The sequence below is a fragment of the Ursus maritimus genome, unplaced genomic scaffold (assembly GCF_017311325.1).
Source record: "Ursus maritimus isolate PB19 unplaced genomic scaffold, ASM1731132v1 scaffold_1, whole genome shotgun sequence".
Taxonomy (NCBI): domain Eukaryota; kingdom Metazoa; phylum Chordata; class Mammalia; order Carnivora; family Ursidae; genus Ursus; species Ursus maritimus.
This window is the reverse complement of record NW_024423343.1, coordinates 90,831,461-90,855,794: the sequence shown is the minus strand read 5'-3', so window position 1 is coordinate 90,855,794 and position 24,334 is coordinate 90,831,461. Positions and strand designations below refer to the sequence as shown.

The following is a 24,334-nucleotide window of genomic DNA, read 5'->3' as shown; positions in this document are numbered from 1 at the left end:
GGGAATTATTCCCAGTAATACTAAAGATGGTTAAATACTAGGGTTTAAGAACAGTAAGATTGATTTAGTTTTCTCCACAGTATATGAAATATTCTAAATATCCAATTCCAAGGGTAATTGAAAGGTTATATACGTAAAATCAGATTACCACAAACATAAAGGGAATGTCCAGATCTTTTTTGTTGTTTACGCTAAAATTCTTTTGCTTAGAGCATTACTGAAAGACAGTGGTTTCACGACTAGAGTATAAAAATCATTATACTGAGGCTTCTTTATTAAATTATTTATCATGATGAGATAACTTTAGTTTTCTTTCACTGGAAGGAAGGAGTCTCCCAAAGGAAGCAAGAAAAGCAGATAGGAATGAAGAATGCAATTTAAAATAGCAGATACAAGAATGAACCTCTTCCCTTAGAGACTCGTGGTTTATGAAAAGAAGCAGCAACCTTATGTCTGATGGAAAACTAATTTAAAATAAAAAAATACTATATTAGATGACCTCTTGGCGCATGAGTCATTTCCACCTTATACAGTCTGCTCAAATTAGACATGACCTGTTTAAAGCCCTCAGATGTTCCATACAGCTTGGTTATCTGAGGGTGTTCCCACTGCTGTTAAAGGACTTTTTTCCATTCTTCAATGATGACATGTCAAAATCTACAGTGTAACAGGATGCCATGTCAGGAATTTCACTGTAACATAAACCTGCAATATTCTCATGGAAGGTAGGTGGTGGAAAAGAAAGAACACATGCCTTAGAGTCAAGTAGAAATAGGTCCACATTTCAACTACATCTTTCATGAGCTTATAAACCGTATACTTCTGACAAATTATCCTGAGAGCTGAGCAAACAGTTAAGCTGTCAGTAAATTTGTTATAAAAGACCTTTTTTGAGCTTTAGTTTCTAAATGGGTAAAAGAAATCTAATAAGTATATACCACATAGGGTTATAGCCTTCTACATGTGAAGTTTCTAGCACATAATATCTGCTTTTTAAAATGAAATTCACATACCTACTCATTCCTACGCCCTAAGAAAGTATACCACCCAGTGATACTACTACAGTAATACCTTTTTTATTGTGGTAAAATATGTATGACATAAAATCTAATGTTTTCACCATGTTTAAGTGTCTAATTCAATGGTATTAAGTACATCCACATTGCTGTGTTACTATCACCACTGTCCATCTCCTGCACTTTTTATCATTCCAAACTGAAACTGTACTCAGTAAACAGTAAGTCCCCATTACCCCCCTCCTATCTCTAGCCTTCGGCCATTATTAGTCGGTCTCTATGAATTTGACTGTTCTAGGTACCTCATACAAGTGGAATCATATAATTTTTGTTCTTCAGTTACACATTTTAAAGCACCAATAGTATATAGTAACAAAAATCATCTTGCATTTAAATAATTAAAGAAATGCATACATATCAATAGTACAAAAATGTTTATCATGTTCAAAATATTTCTGCTAGAAGGACATGCATATACTAACCAATTTTATGGTATAAATGGTAAACTATTACCAGTACTCACATACTACTCTCTATAAGTATGAAGCAGCAGTATACATACAAAAGGACCCAGGAAATGTCCATTAACTTTGTCTCAAGATAGTCGGTAATACCCTAAAATATAGGGGAAAAGTGAAAGACACCAAAAGAATATGGAAGTATCACACTAAATTTTTAAATACGTTTTTATAATATTATATCATACCACACCACCAGGTAAGCCAACTGTATTATTTTGGTACCTACCAATAGATAATGGTGTCTTGGTATTTGTCTTAATAAAATCGAGGTCAATGTCAAAGATTTCTGGCACTGGCTAGGACAACACCAGAACAGTCTTTCCTGTTGGCCCCCAGGTGGCAGTGTGGCCCAGAGCAGTAGAAATCACTCTTGGCTCCAGAGGTCCCAATTAAAAAAAAAAAAATCCCCCTTTAGTAAGGGAAACTTACCTTGCTTAATAGACAAATGTACTTACAGAAATCTATGACACTAAAATCAAGAAGAATTAGTTTCCTGCCAGTTGGAATAATGAATATGAATTCACTGGAATCTGCTACATGTTTGACCCCAACTCTTGCCCTGAATTTCTTTGTACAAAAGAATGGATACTGAAATATTTTTAACAATACCTGTGGTTTGATTTCTATACAGTTCAGTTACCATGATGGGATGAAGGTTAAATATTTTAAAAGCGGGGAGGGTATATATAAATACCAGAGAGGTAGCAGAAACCCAGAACTAAGAGGAAACTCAAAAGGCTATGACCCTCATCCCAACGCAGACCACCCCCCACACTAGTCACACACAGGACTTACTGCAGGATATTGGCCAGCTGGTTCTCCCCACAGGAGCAGATAGGAATGGTGGCATTTTTCTTCTGCAGAACAAAGGGCTGTTTTACTTTGTGTTTCATTTGTTGCTTTCTTCCCTTTCTAATGATAGAATCAACCATTCACTCTCCCAGTGACCACTTTTAACTGCTGCCAGAAACAGTAACTACTGATCAATGGAACATGCTTCTCATTTTTGTCACTATTCCCAGAAGTCTGTTTCCGAATAAAAAAGCAGACTTATTACTGATAAAAATCTGACCTTCTTCCATATGCAGTAGTCTATTATGGTCTAACCACTGAGTCTACATTTACACATGAAGTGTTCACTTAACACGGGGGAGAGAATAAGACCATGACTGGAATGGTAGAATAAAGGGAACAGACATGAGGCCACCTATGGCCAAAGCACATGCTCTTTTTGCTCCACACCAGTGTTTTCAAGTGCAGGGCACCATAGTAGGCACTATGTAGATACTTTCTGGAAAGGCCAGTCATTAAAGCATTTCTTTATTTCATTTGATTATTTTGAGGATTCACAAAAAATGCAAAGTGCTAGTGGATATTTAAATTCATTACAGAATGTTCCCTTATATTAAAACTAATGCAGCGGGGCACCTGGGTGGCACAGCGGTTAAGCGTCTGCCTTCGGCTCAGGGCGTGATCCCGGCGTTATGGGATCGAGCCCCACGTCAGGCTCCTCCGCTATGAGCCTGCTTCTTCCTCTCCCACTCCCCCTGCTTGTGTTCCCTCTCTCGCTGGCTGTCTCTATCTCTGTTAAATAAATAAAATCTTTAAAAAAAAAAAAAAAAAACTAATGCAGCTCAACCAAGGAAAAATTTAAAAAGTTAGTAAGGCAAATTTATAAACAAAAATATAATATTCCTATAAATTTGCTGATCTGTAAGTTAAAGAGCCCATCAAATGCAATGTGTGGACCCTGTTTTGATCTGATATGAAAAAATCATTAGTCTCTGTTAAATAAATAAAATCTTTAAAAAAAAAAAAAAAAAACTAATGCAGCTCAACCAAGGAAAAATTTAAAAAGTTAGTAAGGCAAATTTATAAACAAAAATATAATATTCCTATAAATTTGCTGATCTGTAAGTTAAAGAGCCCATCAAATGCAATGTGTGGACCCTGTTTTGATCTGATATGAAAAAACCAATAGTACAAAAGACACTTTGAGATAAGTGGTGAAAATTTTTAAATGGGCTAAATAATAGATATAATGAGGAATTAATTACCTTGAATTTATTAGCTGTGATAATTACACTAATTATTTTTTACATCCCTATTTTTAAAGATTAAAACTGAAGTGTTTATGGGTAAAATATAATTTCTTGAATTTACTTTAAAATATACCAGCTAGGGGCGCCTGGGTGGCACAGCGGTTGGGCATTTGCCCTCGGATCAAGGTGTGATCCCGGCGTTGTGGGATCGAGCCCCACATCGGGCTCCTCCGCTAGGAGCCTGCTTCTTCCTCCCCCACTCCCCCTGCTTGTGTTCCCTCTCTCGCTGGCTGTCTCTATCTCTGTCAAATAAATAAATAAAATCTTTAAAAAAAATAAAATAAAATAAAATAAAATAAAATATACCAGCTAAAGAAAAGTATGCTTTTATGAAGGAAATACAGAATAGAGCAACAAATAACTAGAAATGTTCATAATTATTAAAGCTGGATAATAACTACATGAACTTTCTGTATACTATTCCATTTTCAAGTACACTTGAAAATTTCCATTATAAAAATGCTTGGATAAAACAAACAGTATTGCACTTTGTAAAATTTCTTTCTAGTATAAAACTTTGGGTGACCATGTTGCAAAATTCAGTATAGGGATAACCTGAAAATTCAACCAATATTCAGTTCTCCACATTTTTTTTAATATATATGTTTTAAAGATTTTCTTTATTTGAGAGAGAGATGGAGAGAGCAGGGGGAAGGAGTGGAGCGGGAGGGAGAAGCAGACTCCCCGCTCAGCAGGGAGCCCGACATGGGGCTCCATCCCAGGACCCTGGGATCATGACCTGAGCCAAAGGCAGACGCTTAACCGACTGAGCCACCCAGCGCCCCAGTTCTCCACATTTCTAATGACTTGAATTTCTTTTACTGTTTTAAACTCTTACCATCAGATTGGTTCTAAATCATCACTGTTTTTACTTGGTGATTTTAAGTTTACTGTTAATTTTTACTCATTCTGAAGTTATGTGTGTATATATACATACACATACATATATGTGCCTATTTACAAAGAGAACCCCTATGTTTACTGCAGCATTATTTATAATAACCAAGACACAGAAACAATCTAAGTGTTCACTGAAAGATGAATGGATAAAGAATGGATAAAGAATATGAATAAAGAATAAAGAATAAAGATAATACACAATGGAATATTACTTAGCCATAAAGAGAATGAGACCTTGCTATTTGTGACATGGATGGACCTAGAGAATATTATGCTAAATAAATTAAGTCAGAAAAAGACAAATACCATATGACTTACGTGGTAAGAACAGCATAACATACATAGTTGTCAAATCACTATGTTGCACCCCTGACACTAATGTAAAGTGTCAACTATACTTCAATAAAAAACAAGAGAGAGAGGAAAAGAGAGAGAAATGGGTGAATGAATAGGTGCATTTAACATGACAATCAGCCAAAATGGAACTTCAGAGGTAAAAGGTAATTAGAGAGCAAAACATCATATTCTATTTGAATTCTCTGGAAGGAGTTTTCCAAAGTCCAATAACTTCACTTATTATTCTGTTTGCTTCCTCCTCCAGATTACTCCCATGCCAGGTGGCTTCAAACACAGTTTGATCAGTGAAGGCACCAGCTGGAGATTAGGTAATGGGAGATGATTAGGGAATGGGAAGAAGGAGGTCTGGGAGTGACTGTTTCCCACTAGAACTACAGGTGCTGCTTGTGGCTCCTAGCTATATGTTGGCTCTCTTAACTTCAACCATACCTCCTAATAGTCCCTCGTTAAAATCTCTTAAATTGAACCATCTGAGTATATTTATTGACTAATTAAATAGTATAAGAAAACAGAGTATTAACAAGTTCAAGTAACATATATAGAAACCATATGTGTGCTATTAAAAATTTGTTAAGAATTATTAACAATTATTACTAAAAAACCACATAAAAACATAAAGAAGTTGAAGGAAAAAGAATAAGAAAAGGTATAGCTGGAAATTATTAACAGAAAGAAAACTGGTATTACTTTATCAACACTAAACAAATTAGACTTTAGGTAAGAAACCATTACCATGACTCATATGAAAAAAGGAACATGGAAAAATTCTCTAGGAAGATGAAGCAATTATAAACTTGTTTGCAATGAATAACATAACCTCAAAATATGTAAAGCAAAAATCAACAGAAATACAAGATTAAGCTGACAAAGAAGGGCATTTTAACAAATGTCTCTCTGTAATTAGTGGATTAAGAGAGCATAAAATTCAAAAGGGTAGAGAACAACAAAATTAACAAATTTAATATAACATAAATAAATTATATATCCAACAATTAGAGGATACATATTCTCTTAGAGCACTCACAGAGCACTTCCAAAAATGAACGAGGCTACAATCAGTAACTTACCTGATTGTCTCTAGAGATTAATTTTCATTTCCCAGAGTTTTATACAAATGGAATCATACGGTAATCTTTTTGGGAGTGGGGAGCTAGCCTCCCTCACCCAGTGTAATTATTTTGAAATTCATCCATGTTGATGCATGTATCAATAGTTCACTATATTTTATTGAACAGTACTGTGTTGTAATTTGTTTATCCATTCAACAGTGAACGGACATTGAATTTTTCCAGTTTTTGCCTATTATTAATCAAGCTCCATAAACATTTATCTCCCCCCACAAAAAAAACTGCATTTTTAAAAAGATTATTTATTTATTTATTTGAGAGAGGTAGAGAGAGAGTACTAGTTGCGGGGGGAGGCACAAATGGAAGAGGGAGAAGCAGACTGCCCGCTGAGCAGGCAGCCAACACGGGCTGATTCCAGGACCCTAGGATCATGACCTGAGCGGAAGGCGAATGCTTAACCGACTAAGCCACCCAGGCGCCCCTTCATTCTTTCTCATAAAGTAGTGAAACACAAATATTTCAATAGTGGTCTATGCTTAAAGAATTTATATGCACACTTATATATAGACATATATGTGTACATATGTATATGTATATATGTATTTAAAAGCAAAGCACATTTAATATTTTTTGAAAGATTCATTCACTTTAGTGAGACAGCGAGAGCGCCAGAGTGAGAGAGGGTGGAGCAGAGAAGAGGATCTCAAGCCGACTCCCTGCCGAGCACAAAGTCTAATGGAAGCTCAATCCCATGACACCCAAGATCATGACCTGAGCTGATATCAACAGTCCGATGCCCAACCGACTGAGTCACCCAGGCACCCCCACATTTAATATTTTTGGTAAATTTGTTAATCAAGTATAAAAAATACAGAAAATTAAACAAATCTTAAGACTACAACTTGATGAATTTTCATAAAATGAAGATACGCATGTAACAGCACCAAGATCAAGGAACAGAATATTATCAACATCCCCAGAAGCCTCCCTTGTGACTGACGCTCTTCCTTTCATAATACTCTCCCATTTAAGGGTGACCACTTCCTGAGTTATAACACCATAAATTAGTATATTTATTTTACATAAGTGATAGTAAATAAATTAGTATCTTACATACATTTTATATAAATGGATATATACAGTTAATGTATGTATTCTTTTATGTCTGGCTTCTTTCACTCAACACCATGTCTGTAAGACTCATCCTGCTGTTATAGTAGATATAATTTGTTCATTCTCATTGTTCTAAGTTTTCTATTGTGTGAATATACTACAATTACTTCCTTTTCTCCTGCTGATGGACAATTGAGTTTTAGCTTTATGGATAAGGCCATAAAGAGCATTCTTATAGTTAACATATATATGTACGTATATACCCCAGGGATAGGATTACTAGGTCTCAGAATATGTACATGTTCACCTACAGTAGATATTGCCAAATAGTTTTCCAAAGCAGATGTGCCAATTTTCTTTTCTAACAGTAGTGTGAGATAATTACAGAGGTTTCACATTCCTCATTTTTTTTTTAATTATGCCATTCTGGTGGGTGAGTAGTGGTACTGCAATTTTGCTTTTATATATATCTCCAACAGAAATTAATACATATGATGACCAAAGCATGCTTAACTTTATCCCCCAAATCCACAGGATACTTCCAAATAAAAAAGTCTGATTTTAAGTCAGTTTAGTCAGTTTACCTAAAGTGAAAACAGCAATTAAGCTCATCTATTAAAATGGATACCTATTTCTTCCAGCTTTATCGGGATATAATCGACTTATAACGTTGTGTAAGTTTAATGTGTACAATGTGATGATATGATGTATGTATATATTTTGAAATGACTACCATAATAAGGCTAGTTAACACATATATCACCATACATAGTTACCAATTTTTGTGTGGTGAGAACATTTAAGATCTACTCTCTTAGTAATATTCAAGTAAACAGTCAAGTATAGTATATTTATATAGTATATTATGTATACATCAAATAGCCTATAGTCATCACACTATACATCAGATTCTCATAACTTATTCATCTTACAACTGAAAATTTGTACCCTTTAACCAACATCTCTCAAAGTCCCCCACACCCCAGCCCCTGGCAACCACTAATATGCTCTTTGTTTCTGAGTTCAGTGTTTTTACATTCCACGTGTGAGATCATACAACATTTGTCTTTCTCTGACATGTCATTAAGTGTAATGCTGACAACGTTCATCTATATTATCACAAATGATAGAATTTCCTTCTTTTATGGCTGAATAAAATTCATTCCATTGAGTAAATATTCCATTGAGTAAAAATACATATACTTACACACACATACATACGTATACACACACATACCACATTTTCTTTACCCATTCATCCATAAATGAACACTTACGCTGTTTCTATGTCTTGGCTACTATGACTAACACTACAATGAACACAGGGTTGCAGATATCTCTTCGAGATACTGATTTCATTTCCTTCAGATATATACCAGAATTGGGATTGCTGGATCACACGATACATCTACTTTTCATTTACTGAGTAAACTCCATACTGTTTTCCATAATGACTTTACTAATTTACATTCCCACCAACAGTGCACAAGGGATCCCATTTCTCTACATCCCCGCCAGCATTTGTTATCTCCTGTCTTTTTGATAACAGCCTTTCTAATAAAAGGTATGAACTTGTATCTCGTTATGATTTTGATTTGCAACTCCCTGATGATTAGTAATGTTGAACACCTTTTCATGTACCTGTTGGCTATTTGTATGTCTTCTTTGGAAAAATGTCTATTCATTCCTTTGCTCATTTTTTAATTGGATTATTTGGGGGTTTTTTGCTATTGAGTTGTATGAGTTTACTATATATTCAGGATATTAAACCCTTAATGGATATATGGTTTGTACATATTTTCTTCCATTCAATAGGTTACCTTTTCATTTTGTTGACTGTATCTTTTGCTGTGCAGAAGCTTTTTATTTTGATGTAGTCCCACTTATTTCTTTTTGCTTTTTTTTTTTTTTTTTGGCTTGTCCAAAATGTATACCTATGCATCAATAATACTTTTTGACATAGCCAAGTCTCTCTCTACACACCCTCATAGGGTCCCTCGCTGCTTGGGGAGGAGACAAAACAATGACATATTCTAAAAGTCAAATTAACACTATTTAGAATAGCAAGATTTTGTGTTTCATAAATCAGATTACTTAGGCTGTATAAAATTAATAAATAAAATTGTATAACTTATTTCTTCTGGCTTTTTTATAACTATACTTCAAGGTTCATTCATACTTTCACTTAATTATCCTTATCTTAAACTGAAATGATAAGCATGGTGATTCACACCCTAATATTAAAATAGTTTAACAAAGAATTTTTTCATAGCAAAACCACCAGGTGTTTCAATATATTTGTTCACTGATGTAAAAATCCAATCTACATTCAGCCAAACAAGTAAGGACTGTAACACTACAAAAGCAGTATATCTAAATGGGTAATATAACAGAAAACTATTCAATTTTAGGAGAGAAAAGAAAACAATGAAACCAATTAGGCTGTCATCAAGTGATACCTTTAAAGAATACAAATTACTACAAAATCATCTCTTATACTTTCTGCAAAAGCTTTAAATACCACAAAGTCCTCCCTTTCTCCATGCAGACAGATAATTAAAACAAATTGTTCTGCCAGAATTTTCAGAAGAAATGAAATACAGTTTATTTCAGAACACTATCTATACAAAGAGTATTAACTAATGATAAAGGTAACAATGACAAGCCTAATAATTCATTCACTAACAGGCTTCTTAAACCTCAACGGATGTGAATAAGCAAACTACATATAGCAAACCTTCTTGTTCAACTGTATACAGAAAATTTCATATATTAATAAGTTTGCCTGGTATTTTTAACCATGTAAATCCACAGGTACATATATATGCATACATAAATACACACACACACACATATATATATATATATACACATATACATATATATATAATCATTACATAAATAGCTAAGTAATGGATACAATATGCAGCTTAGTGGAGCACAGATTCAAAATTTTAATGCATGGTTATTTATCATCTTTGAAAATTAGACAAAAAGAAATGGGCTACCAGAAATATTAAATAGGAAAAACAAGAACAACAACAACAACTGAAGTGGTATATCTAGAAAGGACGCTTGGCTAAACATCTCAGGGAAACAAAACAGCAAAACATAGTTCTGAAGTGAAGAGGACACTTGTATTGTAATCAAGAATCCTTTCCTTGCATAACCACAAGAGGAGAAATAGACTGGTGGCCAGAATACCCCCAGCTCCAGCCAGGCTACAAGGAGAAACAGAGAAGGCAAGGCCTTCGGTGAAAACTCCCAGATGAGGGGAAGCAGAGTAAGGGCAGGAGTGACAGATTTGCAACATTAGCTACTCTGCTATGTTGATTTCTTTTGGCTTGGGAAATATAATGAAAAAAAAATACATATAAAAATAATTTCATAGAAAGAATAGGTGTTAGTCTAGAGTATTATTAGAACATTATTCTGGCCCTCTCAGGTGATCTTTTGCAAATAGCAGGCTCAGGAAAAATATGTTCCTCAAAGTAGTAACTTAAAAAAAAAAAAAACTCAATCCTACAAAAATAAAAAAGGGGAAAAAGGGAAATCAAATGGAAAAACACACAGGAAAAAAAAGTACCTATGAAGCAGATGAAAATCATATCAAACATTTTGCCACAAATTTAAATTTAAAGAAGCAGGGGTAGCCTGGGTGGCACAGTGGGTTAAGTGTCTGGCTTTTGGTTTCCGCTCAGGTTGTGATTTCAGGGTCCTGGCATTGAACCCCACGTCCAGCTCTGCATTCAGCAAGGAGTCTGCTTAAGACTCTCTCTCCCTCTGCCCCTCTCCCCTGTGCTCTCTTTCTCTCTCTCTTAAATAAATAAATCTGAAAATAGAAAAATAGAAAAATAAACTTAAAGAAGCAATCAGCTTTATAATACAAGAAACTCAAAGCAGAGGTATAGGACTCAGGGAAGATACGGCAAGAAACGTGAAGAACTTAAATGTGAGCTGAAGGTCACAGAAGTAAAAGAAAAATAAACATCACTGAAAGGAAGACCAAATGGAAGCAGGAGAGAATAGGTACTGCTAAAAAAGAAAAAAAAAAAGAAAAGAAAAAGGAGCGTACACATGAGACAGGATTGAAAGGAAATTTTCAAAGGGAATAAAGAAACCAAAGGAGTTTTAGAGAAAAAATAAATTATGAAAGAAAAAGACAGAAAATACAAATGATACAGATGATAGGTCAAGACAAATTAACAGGCATACCTGGTGCCTTCAAAGAAGAAAACCAAAATAAAAGAACTGAAAACCGTTCTCAATATAATTCAAGAAAGGTTTGAAGAAATTTAAAAAAAAGATAAACTAGAGATTAAAATAATATAGCACAACAAGGAAAGAGATGTATAAGTGTCAACAAGCCACACCCTGTACTGGATTGCCAAAATAAGGAGTGAAACAAAAATCTAAAAAAAAAAAAAAAAAAAAAAAAAAAAAAAAAAAAAAACCATCCCTAAGGAGAAAAAACCAAGCAGCCCTCAGGCTTGCCTCCAGCGAACAGTGGAGCATTAACTAGAACATCAGCCAGAAAAGAAACTGGGACTGAGAAATTTCTTACTCAGCCAATTTTTCATTCAGTATAAACTCAGTGAAAAGACAATTTTAAATGCAAGAAATTGGGTAACTGACTTCCTATTAACCCTTCTAAAAGAACTTTGAGAAGATAACCCCAACCAAAGAACACTATGCAAAAACAAAATGGATGGGAGGGAAGCAATGAAACTACTTAGCTGTTTAAATAATCTGGGTACAGAAAATAATGTAACAGTTACAGACAATGACTGCACAGAAACTACATACTTAACAAGAGTCAAAGAGGAGAAAAATGCAAAGATTATCGAAAGTTGGCAAAAAATATCTAATACATAGGAACAAATTTGTTCATAGCAACAAATTATAAGTATTTTTAAAGATACAAAGGTGAATATCAAGAAAAATAATTTAATCAATTCATATGACGTGCTGAGAGAGGTACAGAAAGGAAGGAAAAGGTAATACACCAAATGCCACTGTACATAATTGGGAATAAGAAAACACCACCTAATAAAATAGAGAATCAGCTATATTATGCAAAGCTATAGTTATAAAGATTACCAGTGGATTCAAGCTCCAAACCTTTCAAATTACTGAAAGTGTATACTAAACCTGAAGAAAACTTTGATGCTACTATAGTAATATATTTAATGGATGATACAATGATTATATAGTAACATATTTTTAGGAACAGAAACCATAACAAATGCTATAATGGCAGAATTAAGACCAAATATAGCTCTAATGTCAATGAATGAAAGTGAGCTTAAGACTACTTAAAAGAAAAGACAAACTGAATCACAAAGTAAAATACAAATCTGAAACTTAAAAACTCATTTAAAAGAAGTGTCTCAGTAGCACCTGGGTGGCTCAGTCAGTTAAGCGTCTGCCTTCAGCTCAGGTCATGACTGATTCCCAGGGTCCTGGAATCAAGTCCTGCATCTGGCTCCTTGCTCAGCAGGGAGCCTGCTTCTCCCTCTGCCTACAGCTCCCTCTGCTTGTGCTCTGCTCTCTCTCTCAAATAAATAAATAAAATCTTCAAAAATAAATAAATAAATAATAAAAATAAATAAAAGAAGTGTCTCAAAAATGTTGAAAATAGATGGTTAAAGGCATGCAAGGAAAATATGGTCAGAAAGAAATTGTTGTTGGGAAATTAATTATATAATATTAAATTTGGAATATAATAGGAAAAAATTAAGTAATTGTATATTAAGGATATTTTAAAATGACAGCAAGTATAGTCTTTAATGAATGAAGATTTAACAGTAAGATTTCAGCTCCCAGTGCTAAGGTGGTTTAGAAGGAATCAGATCTTTCCCTTTGCAAACAACTGGAAATGCTAACTTAGATAAAATACTATCTTTTAAAATGCAGAGCTGGCCTGAAGAAAAGTAAAACAATTTACAATGGCCAGAAACAAAAGAGAAAATCAAAACCTGAGTATAGGTGAATGATAAAGCTAGAGGCCACAAGGAAGGTGTCTGCAAACACCATGAACAGGGAATCTTAAGACTTCACAGTCAAGCAGAGCAATGGTAGTAAGGGCTTAGATCTACACAAAGCAGAGACTGGAAATGAGACTCCTAAACAAAATTTGAGCATAAGAAAGCTACAACCTAAGTAAAAACGCAAAAGGGGTGACAAATTAAAAAAAAAAAAAAAAGATAAACACGGAGGAAAAAAAACCTGAAAACAGATTTACATACATATGGTCAAGTGCTTTTTCAGAAGGATGCCTAAAGTAATTTATGGGAGAAAAGAGACTTTAGTAGAAATGATGCCAGAGTAACTGGATATCAATTTCAAAGAAAACTCAACCTAGAACTATTATCCCATACACAAAAATTAATTTGAGATGAATCATATATCAAAACCTAAAAGCTAAAATTAGAATGCTTCCAATAAAAAACAGAGGGACATTGTGATCTTGGGGTAAAAAGCATAACTACATAAGAACTTGATAAATTAGATTTTATGAAAATTAAAAATTTCTGTTTATCAAAAGGCAAAAAATTTATTCCATTTGAAGAAAAACCAGAGTATTAAAAATTTCTGTTTATCAAAGAATACTGTAAAGAAAATTAAAAAGCAAACTACAGATGAGAAGAAATTACAACACATATATCTGACAAAGGTCTTCTATCCAGAATAAAAGACCTCCTTCAAATCAATAATGGACAACAATTAAAACATACGTAAAACAGTAATATATGTTGAAAGATGCCAATATTATTAGTCTTTAGGAAAATACAAATTAAGAAACAGTGAGCTGCTGGGGTGCCTCGGTGGCTCAATAGGTTGAGCGTCATACTCTTGATTTCAGCTCAGGTCATGATCTTAGGATCCTGGGATCCAGCCCAGCATTGGGCTCCCTACTCAGTGGGGAGTCTGCTCCTCCCTCTCCCCCTGCCTATCCCTCCAACTCATGTGCTCTCTCTCTCACACACACACACAAATACATAAAATCCTAAAGAGAAAAAAAGAAAAGCAATAGAATTGAAAACATGCCCACAAAAGGACTTGTCCATGAATGTTAATACCATCTTGATTCATATGACTCCCAGACTAGAATCAAGCCAAATGTCAATCAGCAAATGAATGATCAAAATAACCGTCTTATATTCAGACATCAAAACAATATATATGAATTTCAAAAACATGATGAGCAAAAGAAGTCAGAGGACATATAACCTGCATGATTCCAGTTGTAACAAGTTCCAAAACTGACAGAAGTAAACTACAGTACAGTAAGGGATTATAACCCACTGAATATATTAGGAATCCACAGGAATGGATGGATGGGTAGAAACAGACAGGAAAAGAGAAAAAGAGAGACTGCTGGAACAGAAGGGAGGGCTCTTCCTTACAGTAAAATGCTAATTAATAAATCATCATTTCACAACTATCAGGGCAAAAATTATTTTGAGCAAGAACATGTATGGAAGCCAAATCCAAGAGAGAAAACTAGATAAGGGGAAGCATATTTACATGGTCTGAACATCTCATGTTAGTGGTTTGTTAAATAGGCAACAATTGTGAGAGGGAAAAATAGTAACTACATGGTAGAGAGTGTTGTAGTTATAACACTTTGACTAACAATCAAAAATAACAATACCTAATTAAGATTTAGATTACCTAATTATAAAAACAAAAATTTTTTAAATTAGCAAATACATTGGGAAATAAACCATCATGAATAACAAGAACAAAAGCAAAAATAGCCTCCAAAGGAATTCAGATATGTGAAATATGTATGTTCTAAATATTTATAGAAAGAAGAGATGGAGTTAAAACATGACAAGAAGCAAGATACAATCCACATAACCAGCAGACAGGAATTGGATATTCTAGGACTTAAAAATACACTATCTGACATTAAGAACAGAAAATAAAATGTATCTATTCTCCAATTTCAAGATAGGGAAGTACTGACTGTTCTTTGACATCAGTCTGCTAATCCCTAAAGTATACTCCGATATTGAGCAAATACATAAAACACTCCTGCTTTTTAAAGACTCCAAACTTCCCCAAAGTCTGATTCAATACCAACTCTTTGCTTTGTCTGCCATGTTTAAGAAGCAGTTTCTCCCTTGCTTAGCAAATAATAAATTCAGCCTCTTTGTTTCAGCCATAATGAATGGGTTTTGGTTTCAAGTATTTTGACTAATGGTCTTTTCCTTCAGAGAATCCAATAAATTAATTTAATAGCAAAATTTAGGATTAGTAAACAAGAATATGATTAAACAACAAATATCCAAATAAAGCACAGAATTTTTTTTTTAAAAATAAGAAAATACATTGGGGCGCCTGGGTGGCTCAGTGGTTAAGCGTCTACCTTCACTCAGGTCATGATCCCAGGGTCCTGGGATCTAGCCCCGCATTGCACTCCCTTGCTTGTGCTCCCTCTCGCTGTCTCTCTCTGTCAAATAAATAAATAAAATCTTAAAAAAAAGAAAAAGAAAATACAAAAAAGAAGATAAGTGATATATAGAACACAGAGAAAAGTTCTAATATAGATATAACTGGAGACCAAGGAGAAAAGAAAGGGGCAAAAATAATATTTGAAGAGATTTGAAGAGATTGAGTATTTTCCTAGAACTAATAAATGAATAACCCACAGATGAAAAACTTTAAATGCAAACGTAGGCATATCATACATTGCAAAACTTTTGGATAATTAAACAAGGAGAAAATCTTAGAAATAGCCAGAGGGAGGAAATGACATTTTAGAGCAACATCAAAAATACTAAGCACCTAGGAATAAATACAATGATACACATGAAAGAATTATATATTGAAAACTATAAGATCTTATTAAAAAGAAATTAAGGGAAGAATAACTGAGATGAAAATAAATGAAGGCCAATTAAATAAATGAAAGAATATTCACATTAATGGATTAAAATACTTTATAATAAAGATATCAATTCTCCCCAGACTGATTTACAGATGCAAAACAATCCCATTCACAATCCCAGCAACATTTTTGGTGAAAAATGATAAATGATTTCTACAACTTACAGGCAATGCAAAGGGTCAACAACAGCTGAGGCCATTTTGAAAAGATAACAAAGTTGTAAGAGTCACGCTATCTTAGACCAAAATATCTATTATTAAGTTACAATAATTAAGAAGTATGGTGTTGACACAAAGACTGGCAATTAGAAAAATAAAACAAAGAATCTGTAGCTGTACTGTCCCATATGGTAGTCACCAGACACATGGCTAGATTTAAATCAATTAAAATTAGTTAAAATATGAAATTCAGTCCTTAGTTACACTTGCCATATTTCAAGAACTCAGCAGTCACATGTGGCTAATAACTACTGAATTAAACAGCATATATATGAACACTTCCATAAAGGCAGAAAGTTCCATTAGACAGCACTTATCTAGAAAGATACACATAAAATTATATAATTTATGGCAAAGTTCTAACGTAGTAGGAAAAAGTTAGTCTTTCCAATAAATTGTGATGATCAGACACTGATAGACAAAAGTAAATAATACAATAATAAATATATAATCGACTCTGATCCCTACCTTATACCACATACAAAAATCAATTCTAAGTGGAATGTAGATCTGAATATAAAAAATAAAACAGGGACACCTGGATTGCTCAGTCCGTTAATTCGGCTTAGGTCATAATCACAGGGTCCTGGAATCAAGACCCACATTGGGATCCTTGCTCAGCAGGGAGTCTGCTTCTCCCTCTACCTGCCACTCCCCCTACTTGGGCGCGCACGCTCTCTCTCTCTCTCTCTCTCCCTCTCTGACAAATAAATACATAAATAAAATCTTCAAAAAAATTTTTAAATTAAAAATAAAACAATAAAGTTTTTAGAAGACAGAAAACTAACTTCACAACCTTGTAGACAAAGGTTTGTAAAATCAGATGCAAAAAGTGCCAGCCACAAAATACAACACCAATAAAGGGTATTTAAGATAACATTAAAACTGAGAACTTGTGCTTATCAAGAATTCAGTAAGAGAGAGAAAAGGAAAACCGTAACCTGATAAATTTTATTTGCAACATATACATCTGACAAAAAATTCATATCCAAAATATAAATATGAAAAAATACTCCCAGAAAACGATTAGGAAAACAACCTGGTAGAAAAATAGAGAAGATATGACCAGGCACTTAATAATAAAGGACAATCGAATGGCTAATAAGCACACGAAAATGTGTTAAATTTCATTAGTTACCAGAAAAGTACAAATGAAAACCTAAATGGATATTACTATACACTTGCCAGAATACAAAATGAAATTAAAGATAGGCAATAAAAAGTGTTGGTGAAGATGTGATACAACCGGGACTCTTACACATTATTGATACAAGTAAAAATTGGTACACTTTGAAAACTGTCTGGCTGAGTTATGGGTTGAATTATGTCCCCACAAAACTCATATGTAAAAGTTCTAACACCCAGTGCCTCAGAATGCAACCTGATTTGGAAATAGAGTCAGTACAGATGTAATTAGTTAAAATTAGATTATTAGGGTGGGCCTTAAGCTAATAATGACTGGTGTCCTTAAAGAAAGGGAATAGACATGAACCGAGAGAAGATGATATGAAAAGACACTGGAAGAAGACAGTGTTCTACAAATCAAGGAAAGAGACCTGGAACAGACCCTTCCCTCACAACCTTAAGTGGGAATCAACTCTTTTTACACCTTGGTTTTGGACTTCTAGACTCCAGAAATGTGAGACAATAAATTTCTGTTGTTTAAGTCACCCAGTTGTGGTATTTCATTATGACAGCCCTGGCAAACTAATATAGGAAGTTATTTACTGTAATATATACATATCTTATAACTCAGCAAATATTCCTGTTATACACATGACAGAAATATATGTGTATGTATGCATATACCAAAGATTTGCATAAGAATGTTCATAGCATTATTATTTGTAAAAGCCCCAAACTGGTTTCATCAACAGTGAATGTATAGAAAAATTATGGTATTATATTTACACAGTGGAATTTTACATGAGAATGAACCGACTACAACCACATGCAACAGTAAGGAAGACTTTCACAAAGATGTTGAGCAAAAGAAGTCAGACACAAAAGATACATATAGATGATTACAATGATACAGTCAAACATATAAAAGTAATCTGTGGTTTGAGAAATTAGGATAAGTGGTTACCTTGGAGAGGAAGGAGGAAGTAGTGATCAGAAAGGGGCAAGAGAAAGGTTTCTGGGATGCTGGTAATGTACTATTTCTTGATCTTGGTGATGGCGGTACTGTAAAAATTCTTCAAGCTGTACACTTATAATCTGCATACTTTTTCCCATATATTTTATACATCATTTCAAAAAACTCTTTAAACACTGAATAGGTAAGTTAAATGGATTAGAATAACTGAATCATGACCTTTTATTTTTAAAAAAAGATGTTTAAAAGTAGCTGTGTTGTAGCACAGATAGAGAAAATATAAGACATGTTAACGGAAGCATAGGATAGAGTGAAAAGGTCAAGTTTAAGTCTAATTGACATTACAGAAGAAATTAACAGAATGGGTGTGAATCAATATTTAAAGAGATAGGGGTGCCTGGGTGGCTCAGTTGGTTGAACGTCTGCGTTTCGCTCAGGTCATGATCTTGGGGTCCTGGGACAGAGCCTTGCGTTTGGGTCCTGAGCAGGGAGTCTGCTTCTCCCTGTCCTTCTGCCCATCCCCCTAACCACTCATGCTCTTGCTCTCAAATAAATAAAATCTTTTAAAATAATTTTTAAAAATAGATAATAGCTGAGAATTTTCCAGAATCAACACGACACAAATACCAGATTAAAAGATGCACAATAATCTCAAGGAGAATAAACAAAAAGAAAACTAGACTGAATAAATAATTTTGACACTGCAGAACTCCAAAGACCAAGAGGAAAATCTTAAAATCAGATACAGAAAAAGATCGGATCCAATCAGAAAAGACAGATCACTACAAAGGAATGAAAATCAGACTGATCACTTTTTTTTAATTTTCAAACTGACAGAAAATCCAAAGAGAATATACTACAGTGAACACTCTTATACCACTGACCAGATTCAGTGTTAACATTGTGACTGACTCACTCAAAGTTTATCTAAACATATAATGTCCTTTCCTTTTGGGAAAATATAGAAAGTAGGCTGGTATCACAACTCTTCATCCCAAATTCTTAATCATGCATTTTCCAAGAACAAGAACATTCGACTACAACATCATTACCTCACCCATGACAACTGACATTAATTCAATAACATCACTCTAAGAGAGTACAGATGAAATTTTCCTAGTTATCTATCCTAATATGTCCTCTAAAGCTTTTCTTTTAACTTATCCAGGATCTAATCAAGATTTATGTATCACTTTCAGATGTTTTAACTTTTTAGGTCTCTCAATTTAGGACATTCTCATCACTTCCCCTGGTTTTTCATGACACTGTATCATTTGAAGAGTTCAGGTCATGGTCCTAAAAAAAGATCCCACATTCTGAACTGGTTTGACGGTTTCCCCATTATCAACAGGACAAGTATTTCCAGGAAGAAATGCTGAATAACTCCTGTGCAGCACATTATGCCTAGAGCCGCCCCACCATCGGCTATACTAAATGAACATTTTGTAATTTTTCTCTTTGTAATCAGTAAGTCACCTGTAAAGTAAGTTTTTGAGACTCAAGAACACACTTTTTAATGGCAACTATGAAAGACGTAAGTCAATAGAATACAACCTTCCAAGTGCTAGGAAAAAAATGGCTATTAAAGTAGAGTTGTATTGTCAACTAAAATATTATTCAAGAATGAAGGCAAAATGAGATACATCCTCAAATTATCATTTCAAGATACAGTAAAAAAAATTAATGGGAAGACTACGTACACACACACAAAACTGGTTTGCACAAACATTTGTTTTCTTTTATATATATATATACACACTCCAGAATTAAATATTTTTAGCATGTCTTGAAAAAAGTACTTTACCTGCCGTCTCTTCTGAGGGCAAAAGCAATGCCATCTTTCTGGAAAGGAAGCAGCTTTGCTCTTAGTTTGTCAGGCAAAAAATCCAACTCTTTACAAGACTCATTTGTCAAACAAGAAATCTGAGGTGTAAGAGACTTTTTTATCTTATGAACTTTAGGCATCCTGATCCTAAAAAAAAAATAACAAAAGGGGAGGGGTAGGGGAAATAGTTATTACTGAGTGTATTAGAGAATTAAACATAAATAATAAAACTAAAGTACTTACTAGCAGCCTTGATATACTATCTACACAGATATAAATTGGTTAAATCACAATCCAAAATGAGCCATTAAGAAAATTCAAAGCACTAAGTCCAAAAGCAATTACTTAGTGCACAATGTAGCAACTCAGCATCCTTCATTTCATTTGTATTTCAAATTGAGCCATAACATAACTGTAATCCTATTTTAAGCAATAAACGTTTTACTGAAAATTTATGAATCAGCCAGATTTTTAAAACTAAATAATTTTTAAAATAAGGAATGATTTGCTACAGAAAGAGGAATTCTTTTATAATTAATCCTTTTGTAGATGTACATTTTCATATCACACCAAATTTTCTAAGAGTGGGATAAAACTACATTTTAAAAATTACAAAATACAAAGATATTAACTCCAAATTTATAATTAAATTAAAGCAACATTAAATGAGATTCATTTTTAAATATTAAAATGAATTCTTTTAAATCAAATGAATACACAGTATAAACTCTGCCTGACTAGCACGTCCTCACCACTGGGTTTCCACAAATGTCATTTTAATTTTCTATATGAAAATTTTATATATTTGTAAATTCTCAGAGCTCTGCAAGAGAAGTCCTATTAAATTACTAACCTATAAAACTTCTTCAATAATACTTTGTATTTAGATTGCACCTTTTCATCTGTTTACATGTAATCTGACTTCATCTTTAAAACACATTTGCTTTTTTCTCAATTGCTCACAGACTTACAAAATTCTACCCTCCACCCCAAAAAAAGTAATCAACCTCTGTATCCAATGTCTAAGAATCTCAAGAATTCAGGGAGCATTTGTTAATAACAAATAGATATTACATGCCAGGATCTAGAGAAGCAAGGACCACACCCTCACAGAGCTTACATTCTTCAGGGAGAGACTAAAAATAAATAAATAAATAAATGATTAATTACAGTATAGTGTAAATATTATGAAGGAACTTAACAGCGTAATGACCAATTTAAGTAGGCTGACCAGGTAAGGACTCTCCTAGGTGATGCTCGTCCATAGTCTGAAAGGTGTGAAAGCCAACCAAGTTCAAAATTGAGAGAACAGCACTTAGGCAGACAGCATCAGCGATAAGTTTCCAAGCTGAGAAAGAGTTGAGTGATTTTTAGAAACAGAAAGGAGGCCAATGAGGCTGAACCAAGGGAAAGAATAGTATGAGATGAAGCTACTGAGATAAGCAAGAGTAAAATCATAGAAGGCCTTGATAAGAGCTTTGGATTCTATTTTAAAAATGAAGGGGAGCCAATGCAGCTCTGTCATCCAAAACACTATTAGCCAGAAGTGGCTAAGTTAAAAATTAAAACTTCAGGAATGATGTGAAGAAGAAGAGACGAGAATGAACTCTGGACAGCCAAAGCCCATGCTGATGTAACCCCGCGTCCAGTGCCACCATCTGCACCATGCGCAAGAGAAGGGCTGAAGTGGATGCTAAAAGAGATAAAGCCAAGGTGAAGAATGAGCTACAGAGAAGATCTGCAAAGTTATCTGCTAAACCTGCTCTTCTAAAGCCAGAGCCCAAGCCTAAAAAGGCCCCTGCAAAGAAGGGAGAGAAGGTACCCAACAGGAAAAAGGGGGAAACTGATGTTGGCAAAGATTGGGAATAACACTGCAGAAAACAGAAATGCCAAAACAGACCAGGCACAGAAAGCTGAAGGTGTTGAATATGCCCAGTGAAGTGTGTGCATTTTTGATAACCATGTACTTCTTGTGATTGTACAGTCTGAATACTATTTTTTTATCAAGTTTTATAAAAATGCAGAATTTGTTTTAATTTTTTTTTTTGCTATGTTGTTATTGTTAGCACACAGAACATTCCATTGTTGTTTGGGGGGAGGGCAAATATCACTAACAGAATATATCTGAAGCTAGACTGATACGAGTGGAAAAACATCATTCCCTGCTAGTTTTGAGAATCTTCCTTTTGGTTCCCAGGAGGAGGGACTCCTTGATATTGACACACATTAGACACACATTAGCCACCTTGGCACAAATGCCTTGTGGTGTGGAAAAACTAAAATTCATTTTTTATGTCCTCTTCTCCCAGTCTGCCTTCAACATAGACTTAACTTCCTTAAACCCAGAGATCTGTTGTAACTTGACCCCAAGACATGGTTCCCAGTATATTTCAGGCAATCTGGACTTTACAGTGCCATCCCTCATGGAGATGGCATCCCTCAAAAGACCTCCTTTTTTAGCTTGTGGATCTTCAGATTGATAATTATGCCATCTTCATTTCCTGAAAGTCGGGGTCTGCTTGTGAAAACTTGTTGAATGATATGCTAAATGTGAAACGTCAACCCTCATTCTAAACTTTCCCTGTCCAAGGGATCAGATGACGAGTCCATCCCCTGGGTTTTATAGTGGCTTTCTGATTTTGGTAATCCATTGAAGAAGGGAGTATAAAAGTTGTGGAATATTGTTAATGACTATCTTCCCATGTCCTGCCTGAAATACCACGACTGTTTATGAAAAATATCTTAATAAAGCTAGATACAGTTTGGTTGGAAAAAATAATAAATTAAAACTTCAGTTCCTCAATTGCATCAGCCATGATTCAAGTGTTCAGTGGCCACATGTGGCTAGTGGCTATCATACTGAACAGTGAAGATATAGACCATTTCCATCTTCACTGAAAGCTGTATTAGACGGGACTTACTGGAGAGTTTTATGCAGGAGAGGGACACAATCTTATATTTTCAAAACTACCAGTAGAGGACAAAGCTATTAATAGAAAGATAGGGGATAAATATCCCTAGAGGACTTGGCCAGTCCATAAAGGCCCCACTGCATCTGTAGGCTACTGGATTTACAAATAACTTATGACAGGGGCACCTGGGTGGCTCAGTCGTTAAGCGTCTGCCTTGGGCTCAGGTCATGATCCCGGCGTTCTGGGCTCCAGGCCCGCATTGGGCTCCCCGCTCGGCAGGAAGCCTGCTTCTCCCTCTCCCACTCCCCCTGCTTGTGTTCCCTCTCTCACTGCCTCTCTCTCTGTCAAATAAATAAAATAAAATAAAATCTTAAAAAAAAAAAAAAGGAAGAAGAAGAAATGACTTATGACAGACTCAGACATGTCTGATAAGGTCCTCATAAACACCAGTGAGTGGGCATCCCTTAACAACAACAACAAAACACTGAGTAAATAACAGAGAATGGTTCAAAAAGGATAAAGCATTAAAGCAAGAAACTTATTACCAGACTGTAACAGACAAGGCAAGAATCATCTTTGGCCCTAGAACTGGTGAGATTCAGGAAATGAATCAGAGGTAAAGCAAACAGAACTTGCTGAATGGAGGGTATGTGGAGAATGAGGGACACGTGAACTCAAGATGTACATTTAGAATGATGGAATTGATGCAAATTTATTGAGATAGTAAAGACTAAGGAAGAAACGGATTGGGGAGAAAAAAATCAATACATCTTTTAGAAATATATAAACCTTGAGATCGTTGTAAGTTATGGAGTGGAAATGTCTAACAGATTTGGAAATACATGAGTCTGGAACCCTAGGGAGAGAACAAGGCTGGATACATGTATTTCGGAGCTGACACAGGATAGTCTATCTACATTATTCTTTGAGGCCACCCAACATCTGGGACTCCTGCTATGTTTAGGAATTTCCTCACATTACAACTCTTAGTAGGAGTCAGATACCACATCCCAGTAGAAAAGCTGGAAATAGCAAATTCTTGCTTTCGCAGCCTGCCTTACAGAAATTGGATTTGCTAATCAGATATACCCATTCCAGATTTTAATCCAGAAAGTCGAAACTCAAAGAAGCAGAGAATAAGTGAAACTCATTCTGGCAAGGATAGCAGCAGCAGAAAGTGCCATATCCACTTTCTAGGGTTTCAGAAGCACTTTGGAGGGTCAACGGTACAAGGAGTACCTCATACCATCAGTTTAGGGTAGAACACTGGCAGGAAGCTCAGAAAAAAAATGCAAAAACCATTTTA

At 34.7% G+C, this 24,334-nt stretch overlaps 1 protein-coding gene and 1 pseudogene across 1 annotated transcript in view; one reads left to right on the top strand and one right to left on the bottom strand.

Annotated features, from left to right (window-relative positions):
• The window catches only part of ZRANB3 (zinc finger RANBP2-type containing 3), a 302,057-nt gene that overhangs the window by 248,465 nt on the left and 29,258 nt on the right, over window positions 1-24,334 (bottom strand). Inside the window, exon 2 of the mRNA XM_008695852.2 lies at window positions 20,096-20,263. Within this exon, the coding sequence (XP_008694074.1) occupies window positions 20,096-20,256 (161 nt within the window). The 5' untranslated portion in view covers window positions 20,257-20,263. The remainder of the gene's footprint in view (window positions 1-20,095; window positions 20,264-24,334) is intronic.
• On the top strand, window positions 21,782-22,055 carry LOC103667711 (annotated as a pseudogene).